This window comes from Marmota flaviventris, chromosome 11, assembly GCF_047511675.1.
Source record: "Marmota flaviventris isolate mMarFla1 chromosome 11, mMarFla1.hap1, whole genome shotgun sequence".
Classification (NCBI taxonomy): domain Eukaryota; kingdom Metazoa; phylum Chordata; class Mammalia; order Rodentia; family Sciuridae; genus Marmota; species Marmota flaviventris.
This window is the reverse complement of record NC_092508.1, coordinates 20,488,091-20,507,340: the sequence shown is the minus strand read 5'-3', so window position 1 is coordinate 20,507,340 and position 19,250 is coordinate 20,488,091. Positions and strand designations below refer to the sequence as shown.

General features: G+C 45.0%; 1 protein-coding gene across 1 annotated transcript in view; it reads right to left on the bottom strand.

Moving 5' to 3' along the window:
• Positions 1 to 19,250, bottom strand: part of Marchf4 (membrane associated ring-CH-type finger 4) — a 98,285-nt gene that overhangs the window by 9,726 nt on the left and 69,309 nt on the right. Inside the window, exons 2-3 of the mRNA XM_027942019.2 lie at positions 14,662 to 14,817; positions 8,903 to 9,095 (exon numbers count right to left, since the gene is read on the bottom strand). Of these exons, the coding sequence (XP_027797820.2) occupies positions 8,903 to 9,095; positions 14,662 to 14,817 (349 nt within the window). The remainder of the gene's footprint in view (positions 1 to 8,902; positions 9,096 to 14,661; positions 14,818 to 19,250) is intronic.

Genomic DNA, 19,250 nt, shown 5'->3' with positions numbered 1-19,250 from the left:
CCACTGCTCAGGAACGTCTACTGAGTTAAGCCACTGACAATTATATACCTTTAGTGCCAGGGTAGGGTCCAAAAGAGAAGACCAGTTTGTGACTTGATGGCATGTTTCATGTAGTCCCCAAAATGTATTAACTGTCTTGAGCGTCTGTCTACCTTATTTATTAGATTTGGGCCATTTCTAATCACAAACCTCCATCAGTGGACAGATATGCCACTTCTGGATCTGTCCTGTACCAAGAACTGTCCCTAAGAGGTGTTCCTAAAATATTTTGAGCTTTGTCAGCACAACTGGAATAAGTGAAGTGCCCCAACCATGGTGTCTCCTTTGAACTGGATAGTGATCACTTGGCATGTCTGCGTATGAATTAATCACCTTCATCCTCTGAGTATCCAGCAGCTCTGCTGTGGAGAGAGGTGGTCCTGCATAGGAAGACCTGGGGGTTAGAATATGAGTTAAATTAATCCAGAAAACTGTATAAACTGCATGCAGGTAACAGAGCATGGACTGAGCATCATCTTGCCCATTTATGGGGATGACGTTTCTCATGTCTGGCCTGATATTATTGGGAATCCCCCATAGCCACAGTAGTTGGCCTTTGAGAACCCTGCTGTCCACTCACAATGAATGCAGTTTCTAAATCCTAGGATGTCAGACCTGGAAGGACCCTGGAGATTATTGGGTTCAACCCTCTCATTTTATAGATGAGGAAACCACTTGTAGACAGAGGTTAACTTGCCCAAGGTCACCAAGGTTGTTAGTGGCTAATCTGGTCTTCCTAGTTTTCCTGCACCAGGTTGCCTCTGCCATATTTTCAAATAAAATTGATAGACTTGATAGGTGGGGTAATTTTTAGCTGAAAGGAAGGAAGAAAGGAAGGAATCTTTGTGGTATACATGTGTATCTTTTTAGTTAATGTGAAGTCAGATTTGAAAAAAAAAATGTTTTCACAATCCTGCTGCCCTTCCTACTTGCTATAAAGTGAGATTTAAATCTCTTTATCTCAGAGGACAGGGACCAAGCATCTCTTCATCACTGGAAAGAGCCTCAAGGGACCTCATACACAGAGGAAGCCTTCAAAAAAGATGTTTCCATAGTTTTGTTGACTACCATCTTCCACTGTTTTAAAGTAATTCAGAAACATTCCTCTCCTTCCTTCCCCTGGAGTGAAACTACAAACTTACAAGTGAAAAACAGACATGATAACAATGAGGCCCTCATTTTTGCAGTGTTGAAATTTTGATGACCAACCTCTTAGGTCGGCAGAGTAAAAAATGTATGTATGCTTTTTGGTGCCAAAGCCCTTAATTAATTTGCCCTTGTTAAATCCTAATAACTTGACCCACTGGAGCAGAGAGTGCCCCATTTGTTCCCTGTCAGCCTTCTGGCCACAGCAGACAACATCACTAGAGATGATGGAGTAGGAGGCAGGTGGAACAAGGCCATTAGATGTAATCAGATTTTGGTGAGGGGATGCAGGTGAGGGACCCAAGAACCCTCAAGGGAACACAATTCTCCCAATAAGAACAGACTCTTCATTAGGTGAGGACACGGGGTCAGGCTAGGTCTCTCTTTAGGCTGTGATTGGATTTAGGTCGTCAGTTTTGGCAAGCCTTTGTCCAGTACCCTGGTCAGGGAGAATGGACCCTGCTCCAGTGCCTCTTAGTCTGGTCACTGATACTTTTGAGGGCTGACCCCTTATATATGCCATTTTCCTCTCAACAATCTTCTGAGGATGCTGTTATCATCCCATTTCAAAGATGAGAAAAGGGAAGCAGAGAGAGGTTGGGTAAATCACTCATGGTCACAAGGTTAGTGAGAAACTGAGTGAAATGTGGCCCCTGGCCCTAGACTATTCTGTAGCACCACTTCTACCTGTTTGGAACCCACCACTCTGAGTTTGGTTCCATCTATTTTTCTCATTCTCTGTCTCCATCCAGCCCTTAAATATTTAATGTCCTCAGTTCTTTGTCCCTAGCCACCCTCCTCCTACAAATATCATTTCATCAAAACACACAGCTTCAAGGACTTCTTACTTTTTGGCCTCAAAATCTGTCTGCAGATCTAATCAACCTGCTAACAGAAAGCGGGGAATGCACTACAGATTCTTATCCCTCCCTTATCACCTCCCCCATTTCCCATTGGTCACCAGCCCTCACCAGAACTGGCCTGATGCCCTCAACATCTTCCTCATCACAGGAGGGAACCCCCTGGGTTCTATGGCAGGCCCACTCCCTTTCTTCCCCGACAGAGATAACTCTCCTGGCACTGCCTTCTCCTCTCTGCAGCCCATAATGTACTCCATGTGTCTTGTTTCTCTCTACTGCAAACTCTTGGATGAGGAACTGGTTCTTGCCTCTCTGCCTAGATTTTAAGCTTAAGATGGTCATTTTGTTTTGTGGCCTTTGCTAGAGACATACCCCTTGGATCCTCTTTGTTCTGCCCACTGTTCACTCCTCATGCTCAGCTGTTGTGCCTAATCTCCACTCAAGCCAGAACCCTGGGGCTCCCACTCTCTTGGAAGGGGTCCACATCCTAGCTGCATCTCAAGGTCATCCCTACACTTCTATCCATCTGCCACTGCACTGCATCTCTTTGCTTCCTGCTTGGACTATTATAGGCGTTTCTCAACTGGTCTCTCCTATCTTCAGTCTGTTTAGCTCTGATGCATTGTCCCCCCAGTTACCAGCATTACAGGTTTAAAACACACATCTGATCAAACTTCTTTCTGTGTAAAACTTTATCAATGCTTCCCCACCCTCATCAGGGTAAAGTCTGAGCTCTTAACACGATTCATGACTCTGGAATTCAGCCTCTGCCAACCTCCCAACTTGTTGCCCATTGCCAACCTCCCACCCTGATACATGCACTGAGACACACAAACCCATCAGAAGTTTCCTGAGCATGCTTTGTTCACCCTGTCTGTTCTATACTCCCTCTGCCTGGAGTGTTCTCCCTCTTCTATATAAACTTAATCATTGGAAACTACTTTTAAGGATAGGGTTTCTTCCTTTGACAAGCTTCCTGTGACTCCCCCTAGAGAAAGTTGATTGCTCTCTGTTCTGCCAGGTAAAGCCTCTGTCTTGTGATGTAATTTTAGACAGTGAGCTCCTTGTAGGCAAGGGAGTGTAAGGCAGCTATAAATGTTACTGAATGAATGGATATGACCATCCTAGTCCCTCTGACTCAAATTCCTTACCCCATTTTCACTCATCCTGTGTTTGGACCTCAGTTACAGCTCTTGCCTGAGGACCAGTTTTTGCCTCCTCCACCTTCCCCATGAAATATAAGCTCCTCAAGAGTAGACTACTCTCTTATTTGAGTGTGTATTGCCAGGACCCTTTTGAGTCCAATGTCTTAACAACTCAGCCATCACAGCCACTGCCAGGGCCCTTTCAATATATATTTTTGTTTGTTTAAGATAGGGTCTCTCTATTTTGCCTGAGCTAGTCTTGAACTTATGGGCTCAAAACACCCTCCTACTTCAACACCCTGAGTAACAGGAACCACAAGCACAAACCAATATGCCTGGCTTTCAACAAATATTTTTTAATGAATGGATGGATTTCTCAAGTTCTTGGTAAGCAGTAGACTTAGCTTCCTGGACCCCAAGTACCTTTCAACACCAGATAAGCCATCCAAATTTCATCTTAATTTCTCAAGCCTCTTTGTCAATTGGCATCAAAATAGCACTGATCCAAAAGGAGGTGTGACAATGGTTAACCTCCTGAACACTGAACGCAAGACAGGAGCAGCTGGGGTTCACTGAAGTTCTGATTGCTACATGCAATTACTGGGCCAACTTCTCTCCTCCCACCTCTACCCACGCTCTCCTCTGTTACAGCAGTGCATGGGTTGGGGGTATTCTTTGATTGCTGGAGGCAACTTCACAGAGCACTCAGAGATAAAATTTGCATAAAAAGTGCCCCGGAATTGGAGCCAGAGGTTCTTGATCCCATCCTCAGCTTCACCATTTGCTTAGTGGTATGACCTGGAGAACAACAGCTTTAAGCCTTTCCTCTCCTGTTAAACATGGGTCATAGTACTTACCCTGCTTATCTTTTAAGATTGTTGTATCCTTCATCATTTTCTTGTAGGAATTTTGTAGTTCATTCTGTCCTCAACAACTTATATTGGCTTTCATAGTGACATGCATTGGTACAGAAAAATTAGAACTCTAAGCCAAGAGATGCTTTATGTATAGGAGAAGCTTGTATCGCTAAATGCCCAACCCTCTTATATGACCAAGTTCAGAGCCATTAACCTCAAACCCGGAGGTGTGCTGCAACAAGTAGGGAACCCAGACCTTCCTGGCAACCATTTTAGGGTTATTGCTATGATGGGGTCTTCTTGACCACTGGTCGTTCTGGAAGTCACCAGGGAAGACAGCTGACATGTTTCCTGAGCAGCGAGCAGGCCATGTTCCAGCCTCTGCATCCTCTTGGCTTCATGGTAGATAGTATCTGCTGTTAGCTCCTGGTAGAGTTCACCTCAGAGTCCCACTCTTGTGATCTCTCCCTTGGAATACAACTCCAATAGAAAAGATATATATATATATATATATATATATATATATATATATATATATATATATTTATATAGATAGATAGATATAGATATTTATATATATTTAGATATATATTTATATAATATTTATAAATATAAATATATTTATATTATAAATTTATAAATATAAATTTATAATATAAATATATATTTATATAATATATTTATATATATTTATATATAGATATATATATATATTATATTTTAAGAATTCATCAAAAGAAGCCATTTTATGTTTACTCATATTCTTTTCTATCTGTGGCCATTTAGCCAACTTGAGGAATAGATAAATTGCTCCTGATACCTGCAAAAATAAAGTCCATAGAATCATAACAGCAGATGGTTTTATTCCTCTTCTCTGGTTCAGCCTTTTGAGCTAATACAGAGCTAGACTCATTTTCTTGTCTCTTGGTGATAATTATCCAGGTGCTGAATTGCTCCACCACCCAAGGAGTTTGTGTCTATGGAAAAGGATTCTTTTACTCAACATTTTTCAATCAACATTTCCAGGCATACCTGGAAACTTTGCTCAATTGGACCTGCACCCACCTGATGGCTGTCATCTCCTTGTTCTTGAGCCAAGAGGTGAGCCCTGGGCAGGGTGTGGAGTGCGACAAGAACTCCCCTGCAGAGGTAAACTTGACATGCCACCTTACATTTCTCTCAATGACTCCAATGCCCAGTGTGCTCTCTAGCGGACCGTGAGGATCTGAATGTTCAGTTGAAATAAAGATCTCTAGTGGGCATAGCAGTCTCTGCCAGATTGTTCCCCCAGAAAGTCCCTAAAAAGCAGATATTTTTATACTCACTTGTATAGTGCTATGTGTTTTTACTCTACTGGTCAGAACACTGCAGAAGAGGGAATAACTGCTACTTGAATTTCCCCTTCAAAACCATCATTGTCACCATGGATCATTGTCAACATCATTATCATTACCATCATCACAACTACCACAAGAATCTGTGGGTTCTGACTACAGCCTGTCATCTCCTACTCCCTTCTCTAGGCCACAAATCACAGAGAGTATCTGCTGTATCACTCTCTGTTTTATTTCATCTCCTAGCATTTTCTCCTATGGACAGACAGTTCTTCTAGGAAAACACAAAGCTGAGAGTCTCACTTTGCTGCCTGACTCAGCCTAAGATAGACCTGCCACCTTACATTTAGTCTCAGAGTTTAGTTTCAGAGTTTCAGCCCTAAAGGTGGAAAGAATAGTCCTTGCTCCTAGGGACATGCTCTGAAATGGAATTAACTCCAATTATAACTAATAAAGTGATAGAAATATTCTTATACATCAATCTATTATCTGATTTTTTTGGTGAGGTCACCAAAAGCTGTTAGGGTCTCTATGTGTTCCCCTCCTACCCCATGGCTATTTCCAAACTGTCACTGGATTATCTGAGCAGAGTGGATAGAGTATATGGCTTTGTGTCCTGGGAAATTATTCTTTCCTAAAAGCAGGGAAGAGGAGAAATAATGTGAGAACTCTCAGTGTTCATCCCAGAAAATAAAGGACTCAGTGTCACATGCATACCAGAAGAGAAAGAGTTAGTGAGATAGAAATTGGCTAGGGGGAAGGCAGGCAGGGAGAGAGGAGCCAAACAAGAGACAGAGGAGGAAGTAGTGGCATGGAACCCTGCTCAGAGAGATGCTGGGAGCAAGAGAGACCAGAGCCCCATATAGGCTAAAGCAGGAGTGCTGTGGCTCAGAGCCCCAGGGAGGTGGCTCCCTCTATAAAACAGGGTCAGGTATACTTGAAGTCATAGGTGGCATCTGTAAGTATCACATAAAGGAAGCCTTGAGACTCCTGATACCTGATGTAAGAGGGCCAATGGAAAGAAAACTGGACTACGAGTCAACCTTGCTTCTAAGCTCAGCCAAGTACCTTGAACTGATTACTTCACTTCTCTGAACCCCATGTCTCTCAGTTGCAAAACAAGAGAGTTGTTCTGGTTGACTGCATAGTCTCTTCTATGTTCAGAGCAGACCTGTAATCTGTAGCACTATAAGCAGTAGACAGTATTTATGCTCATCTCTCTCAGCCACACTGTCCCTGGGTGAGGAGAAGCATACTTCTCTGCCCTACAACCCTATTGACATTGGGTATTTTGGTGGCTGCATTGGCCATTGAGCTGTCTGCAGAAGGGACAGTATTCTAGTTATAAACAGAAGCTTTGAGAAAATTTCCACCAATCCTCTTGTACTTCTGCACTTGGCTAGAAGAGCACATCTTAATCTTAGTAGTCTCAGCTCCTTTAGCCCAGGTCCCAGCATGAGTAGACACTGGGAGTGGGCCTGAAAGCAATGCACAGCCAGCAGCTAAACCAAGCCAAGCTCAGCAGAGTCTCTCTCTTTTTAATTTTTTTTAAGTGAGTCAATCACACACTCTCTCTCTCTCTCTTTCTCTCTCTCCTCTCTCTTCTCTTTCTCTCTCTCTCTCTCTCTCTCTCTCTCTCTCTCTCTCTCTCTCTCATTATAGATGGACACAATACCTCTATCTATCTATCTATCTATCTATTTATTTTTATATGGTGCTGAGGATCAAATCCAGTGCCTCATATGTGCTGGTGAGTGCTCTACCACTGAGCTACAACACCAATCCACCAGCAGAGTCTTAACTATCTCACAAACCCATGAATGGGAAATGTTTGTTGAAGAAACTGTGATTTGAGGGAATTTTTTTGTTACTGCAGCCAAACCTAACTAATACACTACGTGACAGGAAAATCACAGAAGCACACCTCAGGAACAGACCTAATGTCTACCTGAAGGAGAAAACTAATACACTACATGACAGGAAAATCATAGAAGCACACCTCAGGAACAGACCTAATGTCTACCTGAAAGAGAATGAAGGGCAGCTGGAGGAGCCCCCACAAGAAGCCCCTCTACTGTTCTCACCTCCATGCCAGAGCTGCCATAATCCTCCATATGGAGACACCTGGATTTTGGCATTAACAACCCAGACCTCAGCAGGAGTAGGGAGAGAGTTTTATGGGATGGGAAAGTAGATTTGAATGCATCAATGTCAAATTCCTCCCTATTCATAGTCTTTTCTTTTCCACAGTCCTTCACACCTGGGCTGTCTGTTTCTCTCACTGCATAGGGGCCATAATTACAAGGCTCTTGAACTTGGGGTTGATATATTGATTTCGTTAGCATAGAGAGGCAGAAAGATGGCTTAGATAAATTCACAAGTTCTAGCATCACTGGTCTGCAGCTGTTGCTATCAGTATGCCAGTCTTTTGGTCTTTCTGATTCCTAATATTAAAGAACCCCAAAGAAACTCACATCAACATTATCCTAGCCAAATTCTAACTAATAGATGTTTTCCTGCCAAACAGAGAAGCAGAGTATATTTAATATAATACACACACTAGTGCCCAGAGAAGACAATCATGGAATGCTAATGCTCCCACTCCTATTGCATAGGGGATACCAAGCATTCCAGGTTGGGAGGTATAGCCAGGGATTACTCATGCTTCATTTCACTCAGAAAAGCCAGGGCCCTTCTCTACCTCCTCAGTTGCTTGGACCAATCCTTTGAGGTTGACAGCCATAATTATCTATTGGGACAAAAAGGACCCAGCCCTCCACTAGTCATGGTAGAAGAGAAAAGGAACATGACAGGGTAAGAGAAGAAGCAAGAAGTAAAGCAATGGATTCCAAATTCTTCCAAAACACCAAAGCTTTTTAAACAAAATCTTTCCTGAAACAGAAATATATGTAAATAGATAAAAGTACAAAAACTCAGGGTGAAGCAGTGGTGAGGATTCAGAACCTGTCTGTGTAGCATTTTATTTCCTACTTTCAAAGATGGTTTCTGGAGCTGTGTATGAAACCCCAGCACTACACACAGTTTGAAAACCACTGGACTGGAGAAATTTAGGGCATTGGAGTAGGATTATATAAAACTGGGGGAGGAGTGAGGCAAATACCATGACAGCTATTTCTGAGCATTTTGCTGGGAAGAGAATGGAATTGTATAGACATCCCTTGTCATGGCAGGACAGCCAAGGGGCATATAACAGAGAAGAGGTTTTCCACAGCCTGCCTGAGGCAGATGGACTGACCAACTGACCTCTCAAATCTTACCTGCAAGCCTCCTTATCCTTGTCTTCAGCTGGGCAAGGCAGATTTACTTGCGTATGTTTTGATCTTTCTTCCCTGTCCTGCTTCCTCCCTCTCCTATCTCAGCTATGGCCTCTCCTGAGCTCATAGGTCTTGAACTTGGAGCCATTTCTGCTTTGGCTTCCAGGGGATGAGATCCTGAGGGTTCTGGCCACCTCATCAGCACATGGCTCCCCACCTCCCTTGAAGACAAGCCCACGGACCCACCTATGCACACCACGTCCATGAAGCCATACATCCCGTAGCAGATCTGGAAGAGGAGGTCTTGGCGCTGCCATTTTGCTGAGGGACTGAAGGTCGACCAGATGAGCCAAGAGATACTGGCGATGAGGAAGAGGGAACCCAAGATGGCGGCCGCAATCTGAACTTTCTCGATGACTGTCAGAGAGATAGCCTGCCACTGGGAAGGAGAGAGTGGCAGGTTAGCTGTTGCTTGGATGCCCTTACCCATTTTCATCCTTCTTCCACCTGCTCTAACAGCTCACTTCTGATATTGGATTTAAATTAGAGCTTCTCAACTTGTACTACAATGAATATTTTTGCAATTTTACATTGTACTTTTGATGCAGAGGAAAACCACATCCCATGAAATGATCACAAATTTTGTAAGGAGAGAGTTCTGAGCAGGCATAGCTAAGAAGAAGATCCTTATATATTTGATTATTAAACAGACAGAGAAATGGGAAGGATAAAAAGAAAATAGACTAAGTGTGGGTGGTGATTCAGGGCTTCAGAATCTTCTTTTCAGAGCAACACAGTTTATTTTCCCACAAATAGGTTTTGAAAGGTCACAGGTCTCTCTCCTGCCTGTTTTGTTTCTACAACACCACCCTGCATGCCATTTAATATACACACTAGAGATTACCAATTCAATAGGTAAGGAGAAAACAGGATATGGGGGAGAAATAAGAAAAATAGTTTATAATTTACTGAATGTATATTAATACTGATATTTCTTTTTCTTTTACAGAAAAAGTACTGTACTTATAGCAGTACTAATGGATGAATTGAAGGGTGTGGGTGAGTTTCAGCTTTGGAATTTTATGATTCCACAGCAGGTCCAGGCAGTACTTGCTTAAATAAGCCAAGAGTTGGATTTCAGTTTTGGGGTTATTTATTTATGTTGTCACTCAACAACTATGTGTTAAGTAACTTCCATGTGTCTGGCCACTGTTCTAGGTGCCAGAGATAAAGCATTAGGCAAAAACAAGGTCACACCCCACCCCACCCCAATGAAGCTCACAGTCTAGGAAGCATAGACAGCCCTGTGAATTTACAACTATGATTCATCTCGGGTAAAAAAGGAAGTACATGGTATTGGGAAAGTCTGTGATAGGGCATTTGGCTTCCCGTAGGATGATGTTTGAACTGAGTAGGAGTTTACTAGGCAAATAGAGGAAGAAAGAGTATCCCAAGCAGAGGAAAGAGCATGTGCAAAGGCCCTGTTCAGAAGAAAGCACAATACATATGAAAACCTGGATGGAGATCAGAGTGAATGGAGGGGAGGAAGCAAGAGACTGAGGTGAGACAATGGCGAAAGGGAAGACCATGCAGAGTTTTGTAAAATGCGTACAGATCTAGGACTTTGCCTAAGAGTACATGTAATGCGTGAATGGTTTTTAGGTATAGCTGACAGGATCAGACTTGGGAAGGTGGAGGCAAGGAGATCTCCTGATTGGAGGAGTATGCATAGTGCCCTACTGGGAATACCCCCAGGAAGCATTGCCATCTGAGCAAGAGGACAGGCCCAGCTCCTACGAACAGGGAGCCCTCACCTTGCCTTCAACGACCTGGAACAGGCACTGGCCAGTGGCCTCCTGAGAAATCGTAACCATTGGGAAACATTGCACTTGCTAGTCCAAATGTAGGACATTGGCCTTGACCTTTAATGATAGAGATAGCATCCCATTACAGGGAATTGGGCCTTTAAACTTTCCATTGCATCTCCCAGCCTAGGGTTACACAAAACAAAGGAGATTTCCAGAAGATGGCCCTATCACATAGACTTCTCTTGTGAACAACAAATGCTTTCCCCAGGGTCTGCCCCACTGCCTAGAGGGAGAGCTCCTGAGTGAGCATTTCCTGTTTACCATTGAGGCATCAGTAAACCTCAACTTGTTCTATTCCTCTAGACTTCAAGAGCCCCAAATATAGAGGCAAAAAAGTCCTCCTCATCCCTGACCTCTTCTACCACCCCTAAGTCAGCCTAACAGGGCTCCTGACCTCAGTGTGAAGCATGATGAAGGAACAGATTGGGGTGCTATGGATAAGAACTCTCCTCCTATGCCTTCCATGTGACACCCCACAGAGACGTGGGGGAAGCCACTCTAAGGAGAGAGCTCTGAAATCTCAAAGGAAGGCTGGGAGGGGGAGAGGGTGTCAGTGGTACGGGCTCTGCTTCACCAGACACCTGCAACTTTGAAACCTCTGTCCAAAGATTCTGACCCTGATATCATGAGTCTTCTCCATCTCCATTCCTGCCCTGCTGCACAAGTGAATGAGAGACCAAGGGCTAGAGCAGGAAGACAGTATATATAACAGATAGGGGCGTGGAGCAGGGGTCAGAAGACCTGATTCTAGTTGAGCTCTGTTCAGACTTGCTGAGTGTGAGTGAGAAGCCAATAAGTCATGAAGACTATCAATTTTCTTTCTATAAAAATAGAAATAATTGGTCCTTCTTGCTTTCTAGAGTATCGTGAGGGTTAAATGAAAAAACTGTCAAGCCAGTGTATTGTTTCAGCAAAAACAGATAAGCCTGTTAAGACAGTTGTAGTCCTCAGGGTGCATGGGCACTCTGGGGACAGGTTAAGAGCCTGAGCCCAGGAGTATCTTCAGATAGCAACCCTGCTCTACTACTTAATTACTATGCAAACTTGGGAAGACCATCAAATCCCTCTGTGCCTCCATTGTCTCATCTGTAAATTGGGAATAACAGTACCCACTTCACTGCGTTGTTTTCAGGATTGAATTAGGCAATATATATGAATATTTAGAACACTGACTAGCACCTAATAAGCACTAACTACATGTTTATTAATAAACTATAGTCCCCCCTTATCCAAGGGGAGTACAATCCAAGACCTCCAGTGGATATCTGAAACCTCAGCAGGTACTGAATTCTATATATAAGCACTATGTGTGATATCACAACAGTTGTTCTGATGACTGAGGCAGTTACTAAGTAACTAACAGGTAGGTAACATATTCAGTGTAAATACTCTGGACAAAGGGATGATTCATGTCCCAGGCAGGATGGAGCAGGACAGCATGAGATTTCATCATGCTACTCAGAATGGGATGCAATTTAAAACTTATGAATTATTTATTTCTGGAATTTTCCATTTAAAATTTTTGGACTGCAGTTGGCCATGGTTAACTGAAACCACAGAAAGGAAAATCATGGAAAAGGGAGGTCTGCTATAATTGCAGTTTAGGTGTAGCAGCCATGGAGACTTGAGACCCACAAGGTATGCTGTGACTCCTTTCCTATGGTTATTCTGGCTGGAAACATTGCTTTCAGAGAGACAGTCACTGAGGTACTGCTGCATGGTGAATAGTGGTGCTATTTCCTATAGCTTTGCATGTGGCACGAATCAGGAGCTGAGAGACCCAAGAGACCTAGAAGGAACATGACCCTCAGAGAGCAGACCCTTTGCTCTGCTTGCTTGTGATCAGAGCTGCCAGCCCCATCCTGTTCTACAGATGATCCTGCCAGTTTGTGGGTGCAGAGGTTGTCCACTGAGGCTGAGGAGGCAGCGGTCTCATATGTGGATAGGCCAGAGAAGACCAGGTCACATAAGTGGGACAGTTTGGGCCACAACCACACAACACAACTTCTAGTCCAAGTACTTCTTCTGCGAAAGGGAAACAGCATTTACTGAGCACACACCAATGCTAAGAACCAGCAGAACCAGAGGGGTCATCGGGGTCCAGAAACTCACAACTGAAGGCAGGGTAGTAACTTAAGAATGGATTAATAGGCCATTACTGCCAACGCTTCCACTTGCTTATCTGACTTACATGATGAGAATAAGCTGTTCTTTTTCACCCTTAGGAAAAGGCTATTCCTGAATGGCTTTTCATTATATGAGCTAGGGGTGGAGCCAAGAGGTGGGTACTTTGTGCTGGGCTGATGAATTTGGGATCTGACCTTTCTTGAGGTTTGAGTCAGCTGCAAAGGAAGGGGTGGTTAATGCACTCAGACCTCCGCCAGCACCCAGAGGACGTGGAATCAGCTGTCTCGTGACACTGCTATTTTAAGACACTTCAAGATTTTGAAGCAAATGGCTGAAGATGGGAGCAGTGGCAGGGAGGGGCACCTCTCATTCTGACCCTGTGGCTCACCATTAAGAGCTGAGGTGCCTGAGACTTTTAATGCCACCTTCCAGAAACACCCCACCACAGTGGGGTTCTCTTAGAAAGAAGGAAAGGGAGGAGATTCTGGAAAGACACCTACCCCCCTGCTTCACGCACATATGATATTCTCTCTCTCTCTCTCTCTCTGTGTGTGTGTGTGTGTGTGTCTGTCTGTCTGTCTGTCTGTTACTTTCTCACTCATTCCTGGGAGTACCTCATGGACAATTCTACAGGGTTTAAAATAAAAAGCCCTGGACATTTCAGGGGTTCAAACTATGCCTCATGCAAAGGACCCACCCCACCCATCACTGCTGAAACCCAGCTCCCAGGGCTCTCTCCCTCTGCCCCCTCAGAGAGGAGGAGGAGGAATCTGTGCCTGGAGACCAAAGTCCCCATCCTCACTGTCATGCTGGCTAATTGATTATGTGGCAGCTTAATTGGCTGATCCTGCATATGTGGAGGTATTTCCAGAAGCAAAAGAGCTCTCTATGTGTGTGTGCACCCTGCAGGGAGAGTTGCTTGATTGGGGGGATTGGCAAGGGAGGCGCAGGGCCTGCTACCTCCTCGGGAGAAGATGAACGCATCAGGGCAGGGCAGGAGGGGAGGCAATGGGCAGGGGGGCCCTGAGTTCTGCTGGAATCCATTTGGCAGGTGTGACCCAGTTCTGGCCCTGCCTACCCTCTCATCTCCCGGTGGCCTTTTCCTACTCTGTCCCTTTCTCTTTCTTCCTTCCTTATTCCCCTCTCTTCTCTGCCTCCCTCTCTTGTCTCCTCTCCTCTCCATTTTTCTCTTTGTTCCTTGTCACAGGAAGTGTGATTTGAGCCAGCTGCGACAGCATCACCCAATAACTTGTAAGAAATGCAGATTCTCAGGCCCTGCCTCAGACCCACTGAATCTTAGTTGGCATTTTGACAAAATTCCAGTTACATTAAAGTTTGAAAAGGGCTGCTGAGTTTTCTTGCTGCTATTTCTTCTTTTCCAGCCCTGGACTCAACTCGGCCCTTCTTGCCCTTCCCACCCTGTCTTTTCCCCATGTCTTGCTCTCTTCTGCCTTTTAGCCTTTCTTCACTTCCTTCCTTGTTTCCCCTCCCTCCCTTTTTTATTTCTCTCTTTCTTCCTATCTCTTTCCTTCTTGACTTCCTTCTTCCTTTCTTTCCCTATTCACTTTTTTTTTGAACCCAGGATCACTTAACACTGAACCACATCCCCAGCCCTTTCTATGTTTTATTTTGAGACAGGGTCTCTATAAGTTGCTTAGGACCTCAGTGAGTTGCTGAGGCTGGCTCCTCCAGCCTCAGCTTCCCAAGAGGCTGGGATTACAGGTGTGCACCACTGGACTTAGCTCACCATTCACTCTTCAATTCACCCACTGTCTGTCTTATTCTCTCTCTCCCATCAGATTCTCCTGGCTCCTTTTCTTCTACATCTATTTCCCTCTTGCCCCGTCCCTTCCTCTTATTGCTGATGCTTAAGAGAAAAAAAATTTTTAAATTTTTCATTACCTCCTGCTGGCAGGCCTCCCCTGAGCTCCAAGCTGCTCCAGGAAGCAGCCAGGGTGGAGGCCCCAGGTTCCAGTGCCCTCCCCACTCCGCCCCAGGCCCCAGGCTCACCTGTAGAGGGTTCTTTGTGCTTATGGCAATGACGTGGTACTTGTAGTAGCACAGCTCACAGCTCCAGCAGCCCCGCTCGCTGATCCATTTGATGAGGCACGGCTGGTGCGTGCACTTGACTGAGCCATCGCAGCGGCACGGGCTCAACAGCTCCCCCTGCAGGGAGAGAGGCAGAGGGTGGTCAGGCCTGAGCCCGAGTCTGGGGGAGAGATGGGTGGATGGACCTGGAACACTGGTTTGAGCCACCCAGGTAGGTCAGACCAGGCCACCACGACCAGACCACAGGCTTTATCTGGAGTAACTAGACTCCACAGAGGAGGCCCAAGCACCAGCATCCCCACCATGGAGGCCAAGCAACTTCAGTCAGCTCCACTGCCAGTTCTAGACCCTGTCCCCAATTGGTAAGAATTTCTTGTACTGCCCAAGTCCTAGGTTGCTACGAACATGAGTGGGTTAGTTTCTGTGGAAGCCTCTGCAGTCCAAAAGGGGTGTCAGGCTCCTTGAATTTCCCTTTCAAAGCCTAGTCCAGGGTCTTGAACTCAAATGCCCTCCAGGCCAGAAAGGCAACAGAAGTGAGGGAAGACAGCTGGTGTGAATTGGAGGGCTCAGGTCTAAGTTTGAAGGACAACTATCATCAACTCCAGCCAGCTGTAGATGTGCAGACTGGTGGGAATCGTGTGTGTGTGTGTGTGTGTGTGTGTGTGTGTGTGTGTAGGATATTGAACCCAGGGCCTCATGTATACTAGGAAGGAACTCTACCACTGAATTGCACCCTCATTCCTTCAGGGAATCTTTATGTAAAACCTCTCAATAGTCTAATGTTAACAAGGAATGCAGGTTTTTAAAACGTGTTGTGAGGGTCATTTTGCCTGAATGTAGAGTCTTGTGTTGAGCATTGGCATTCTCCTGAGGCCAATGCATAGAAATCTAGGTTCTTCAATGAAGTCTCTCAAGTAAGAAAAATATAGGTTAGGCCTGCATCCTGGGAACCCTGGGAACCTCAGAGGTTGAGCCAGTGCCCTTGCTGAAGGCTGAATCACTCCAGTCAGTCTTGGCAAAAATGGCAAAAGCCCAGCCGGAGGGCACAAGAAACAGGGATGCAAAGGACCTAGCCAAGCTAGATCGTGTCCGGATTTGGAACCCTTATGAGTGGGCCGGAGAGTTGGGCTCATTCTTCAGAGCTCCCTGTGATACCTCAGATGGCCATGACTGAAGCCTGTGTCTCTACACCACCTGATGTGGTGACCTTAAAGGGTCTCCGTGAGCTTCACTGCTCCTTTTCTCTCCCCTCCTTCTTTTGATCTGGCTTACCTTTGTCTGTTCTCTTTCTCCCTCCTAGCTCAGGGTCCACCATGTTTGATCACTAAATCCCCATCCTCCTAGCTCCTCCATTTACCTTTCCAGAAACTTTAGCAGTTGGGGCTATCAACTCCCCAACCTTGCTCACGGCCTCCTCCTCCTTTGGTCTTTATGCCTCCACCCCCAGTTTATTTATTTTAGATCCAGCTAAAATAAATGCCTCACTCCTATCAAAGGATCTCTGAGAAGCTGTGTACAACCCTATCCCTAAACCCCAGCTGGTGTGTTTGAGATATGGCCACTTGAGCCACATCCCTTCAAATGTGGAAATTTCACCATTCATGCAACTACTTCTTGTTCCCAGTAATGAACAAGTAAGTCCAGGATCTCCTGGTCTCTAAGTTTTAGATTTCCATTTGCATATTTAATCATGTTCTTTGCTGCAGACTGTAGAACCAGCCATTTCCTTCCAAAATTTCTGGAATCATCTTTCCTTTCCAACTCCTGTCACTCAAAACCCTATCCTTGGCCTGGATGAGAGCTAAAAAAGTCCTTTTCTACATGGTCTACCTGTCAAACTGCTACTCTGTCATCAAGATGATTCTAATGCTACCCCTTATGGGGAGTCATTCCTGACCTCTCTAAGTTGAGTTAGTATTTCAATCTTTTATTTTTAAATGCTATTGTATTTTTTATATCTTTTTTTTATGTGATGCTGAGGAAGGAACTCAGTACTTCACAAATGCTAGGCAAGGGCTCTACCACTGAGCTACAACCATAGCCAGTACTTTGATCTTTAAGTGCATATCTTTAAGTGACTTTGGCATATCCCTGTTAGAGTACTTAGCACATAACTACATGTGTCTGCATATGCCTCTCTATGCACTAAATAACTCAGGGAGGAAGGAGTAATGTGTACATCTTTGTACTTGTTTCCCCTGGTACCAAGCTCTACACCAGAAGGTCCTCAACAGCTTTTTGTGGTTTGAGTAAATGAAAAAATAAATCAGTGTCTTCTCAGGTTTTCTGCATTTCCCACTTTGTGAGAATGGGAACTGTGGGAGGCCAACCTTACGGGTGACTGAGTTACACTCCCCAGCTGGGTGCTGAGGCACTCAGTCACAGAAATGGGTGTGTCTTGCTACAGCCCCATGGGTGAAGCTATGCTCACCTGTTCCTTTGTAATATAACCCCTCGCCCTGTTTAGGATAGAATCTTCCATGGAAGTGCCTTGTGTGTGTCCCCTCCTCTTACTGTGCCCTTGGGTGTGGCCTACCCAGGTGTCAGTCAACCTGCTGACAGTGGACATCATGAAGATAGACTCAGCCCCCTGAAACCTGACCCCTTGCCTCATTTGAATAGCTTCTCCTCAATAAAAGGGGTCAGCACGTGCTCTCGCTCTCTCTCTTTCTGCGGACCCTTAAGGTCAGAGGAGCCGTCACAGCAACCCCAAAGATAAAGGTATTTGTGTCTCTTGTGTGGTTATTTCGTGCAGCCCAGTTAGCCCAGTTTAACTAGAGTGACCCCTGAGCCTTTTAGTCGCGAGAACAGAAACCTGGCAGGGAACCATGTTCATCTTACACCTTTTTCAGTGCCTTGTCACTCCCTATATACATGTATAATGAATGAATTTGATGGCAGAAATGTTTAGGTGTTCAGCTCCATGGAACTCTCCCTAGTTCCACACTCTGCTCCTCCAATATTGACAGGCTTCCTTTTGCTGTGGCTTTAGGCCCTTCCCATACCCCCTGTCATGACACTCCCTCATTTGTGTCTAGGTCACTACACTGTGACTCCCTCACAGGGACAATATTTTATTCATGTCTGCATTCCTCGCATCTAGTGCAATGCCTGGTACAGTGAGACCCTCAGTACAACTTTGACAGCTGAACATATACATATCTGTCTGATGACCAAGAGGCAACCTCTAGATCCCAGTGGACAACTATAGTGTCTTGGGGAGGAAAGGCAGGAGATACGATCATAGCTGGCCAGTCTTGATCCCTACTGGGGCCTAACAGTCCTTGGTATGGAGTGGCTGTTCTATGGCTCTGAGAATGAAATACGAGGGAGGTAGTGGAGGGAGGTGCTGGAGGAGGGGCGAAAGCCCTCGTTATTCATGGCCACATTTCCTAGGCTCATTAATTCTAACAAGATGAGCTGGGTTTGATTAATCGGGTTGTTAAACAGCCATGTCAAATTGCCGATCAGGTAAAAGACATTACTTCCGGTCCCTGGCAATGGTGCCAAGTGACAGTGAAGTCTACGCTCATTGCTTACCAAGTAGGAAAAGCCAGGAAGGCCTGCTGGCTGGGCACAACTGAAAACCCAACCTGGGCTCCCCATCTTGGCTCTGGCTGAGGAACATCAGATACCTACCTGAAGAAGGAGGAAGCACGACCTGGCCTGGCCCACTGTCTGGCTAAAGGCCCAAGAGCCCAGGGCTGCGCTGCTTCCACTGAAGTGATTTGTTCATTCTCCCACCCACAACTTTCCCTTGGGCTAGACAATCCAGAAGGCAAAATGGGGACTTGCTTCTGGCACTACAGATATTAAAAAGCATCTGTGGTCAGACCACCCTAAACATGCTTGATCTCATCAGATATTAAAAAAGCAAGAATGCCAAAACTGTTAGAAAAAGAAGTTTAGATTTAATGAAAAATGTGATCCAGGATTTTGGATGTATACAGGGAGTGAAGGAAAGAATATACTTTAACCTTGGCATTCATACAAGTTTTATACTTTTTGTTTAGTATGTTTTTATGTATATTTGGGATATATAATCTTTTTACCACGTAGGGCTCTAAAGGGCCTGGTCTGGTGGTCAGATGTATGTCTTCCAGAATAATGGAAGAGGAAATGCCTGGCAGCCCCGTGGAGTCAAGGTAGACTTAATGCAGATGTTTCTACAGTAAACTCCATTAAAAGCCAAGCTTAAAAAATCTCAAGTCAAGTCGCAGAGCTAGCTGATGTGTGGACAGAATGGCAGCCAGGCCCTTCTGACTTCAGCATCTGAGCTTCACCATATCTCTGTCCCTATTCCTGCTGCCCCACCTGCACCTGTGCCATGGATCTCTTCCCTGTGTTTCTTTTCCAGATCCACCCAATTCCTGGTCCAGATCAGGCCACTCAGCCAAACCTCCCACAACTGCCACTCCAGACCTGTCTCTCCTTCTGCATCTTCACCCAGCTTGGCACTTTATCATTTTCAAATCCTCTGGGATTTGGGCTGCTCTTACATAATCCATCAAACTGAGCCCATCAGAGATGCATGTGAAAGGTATGTTTAC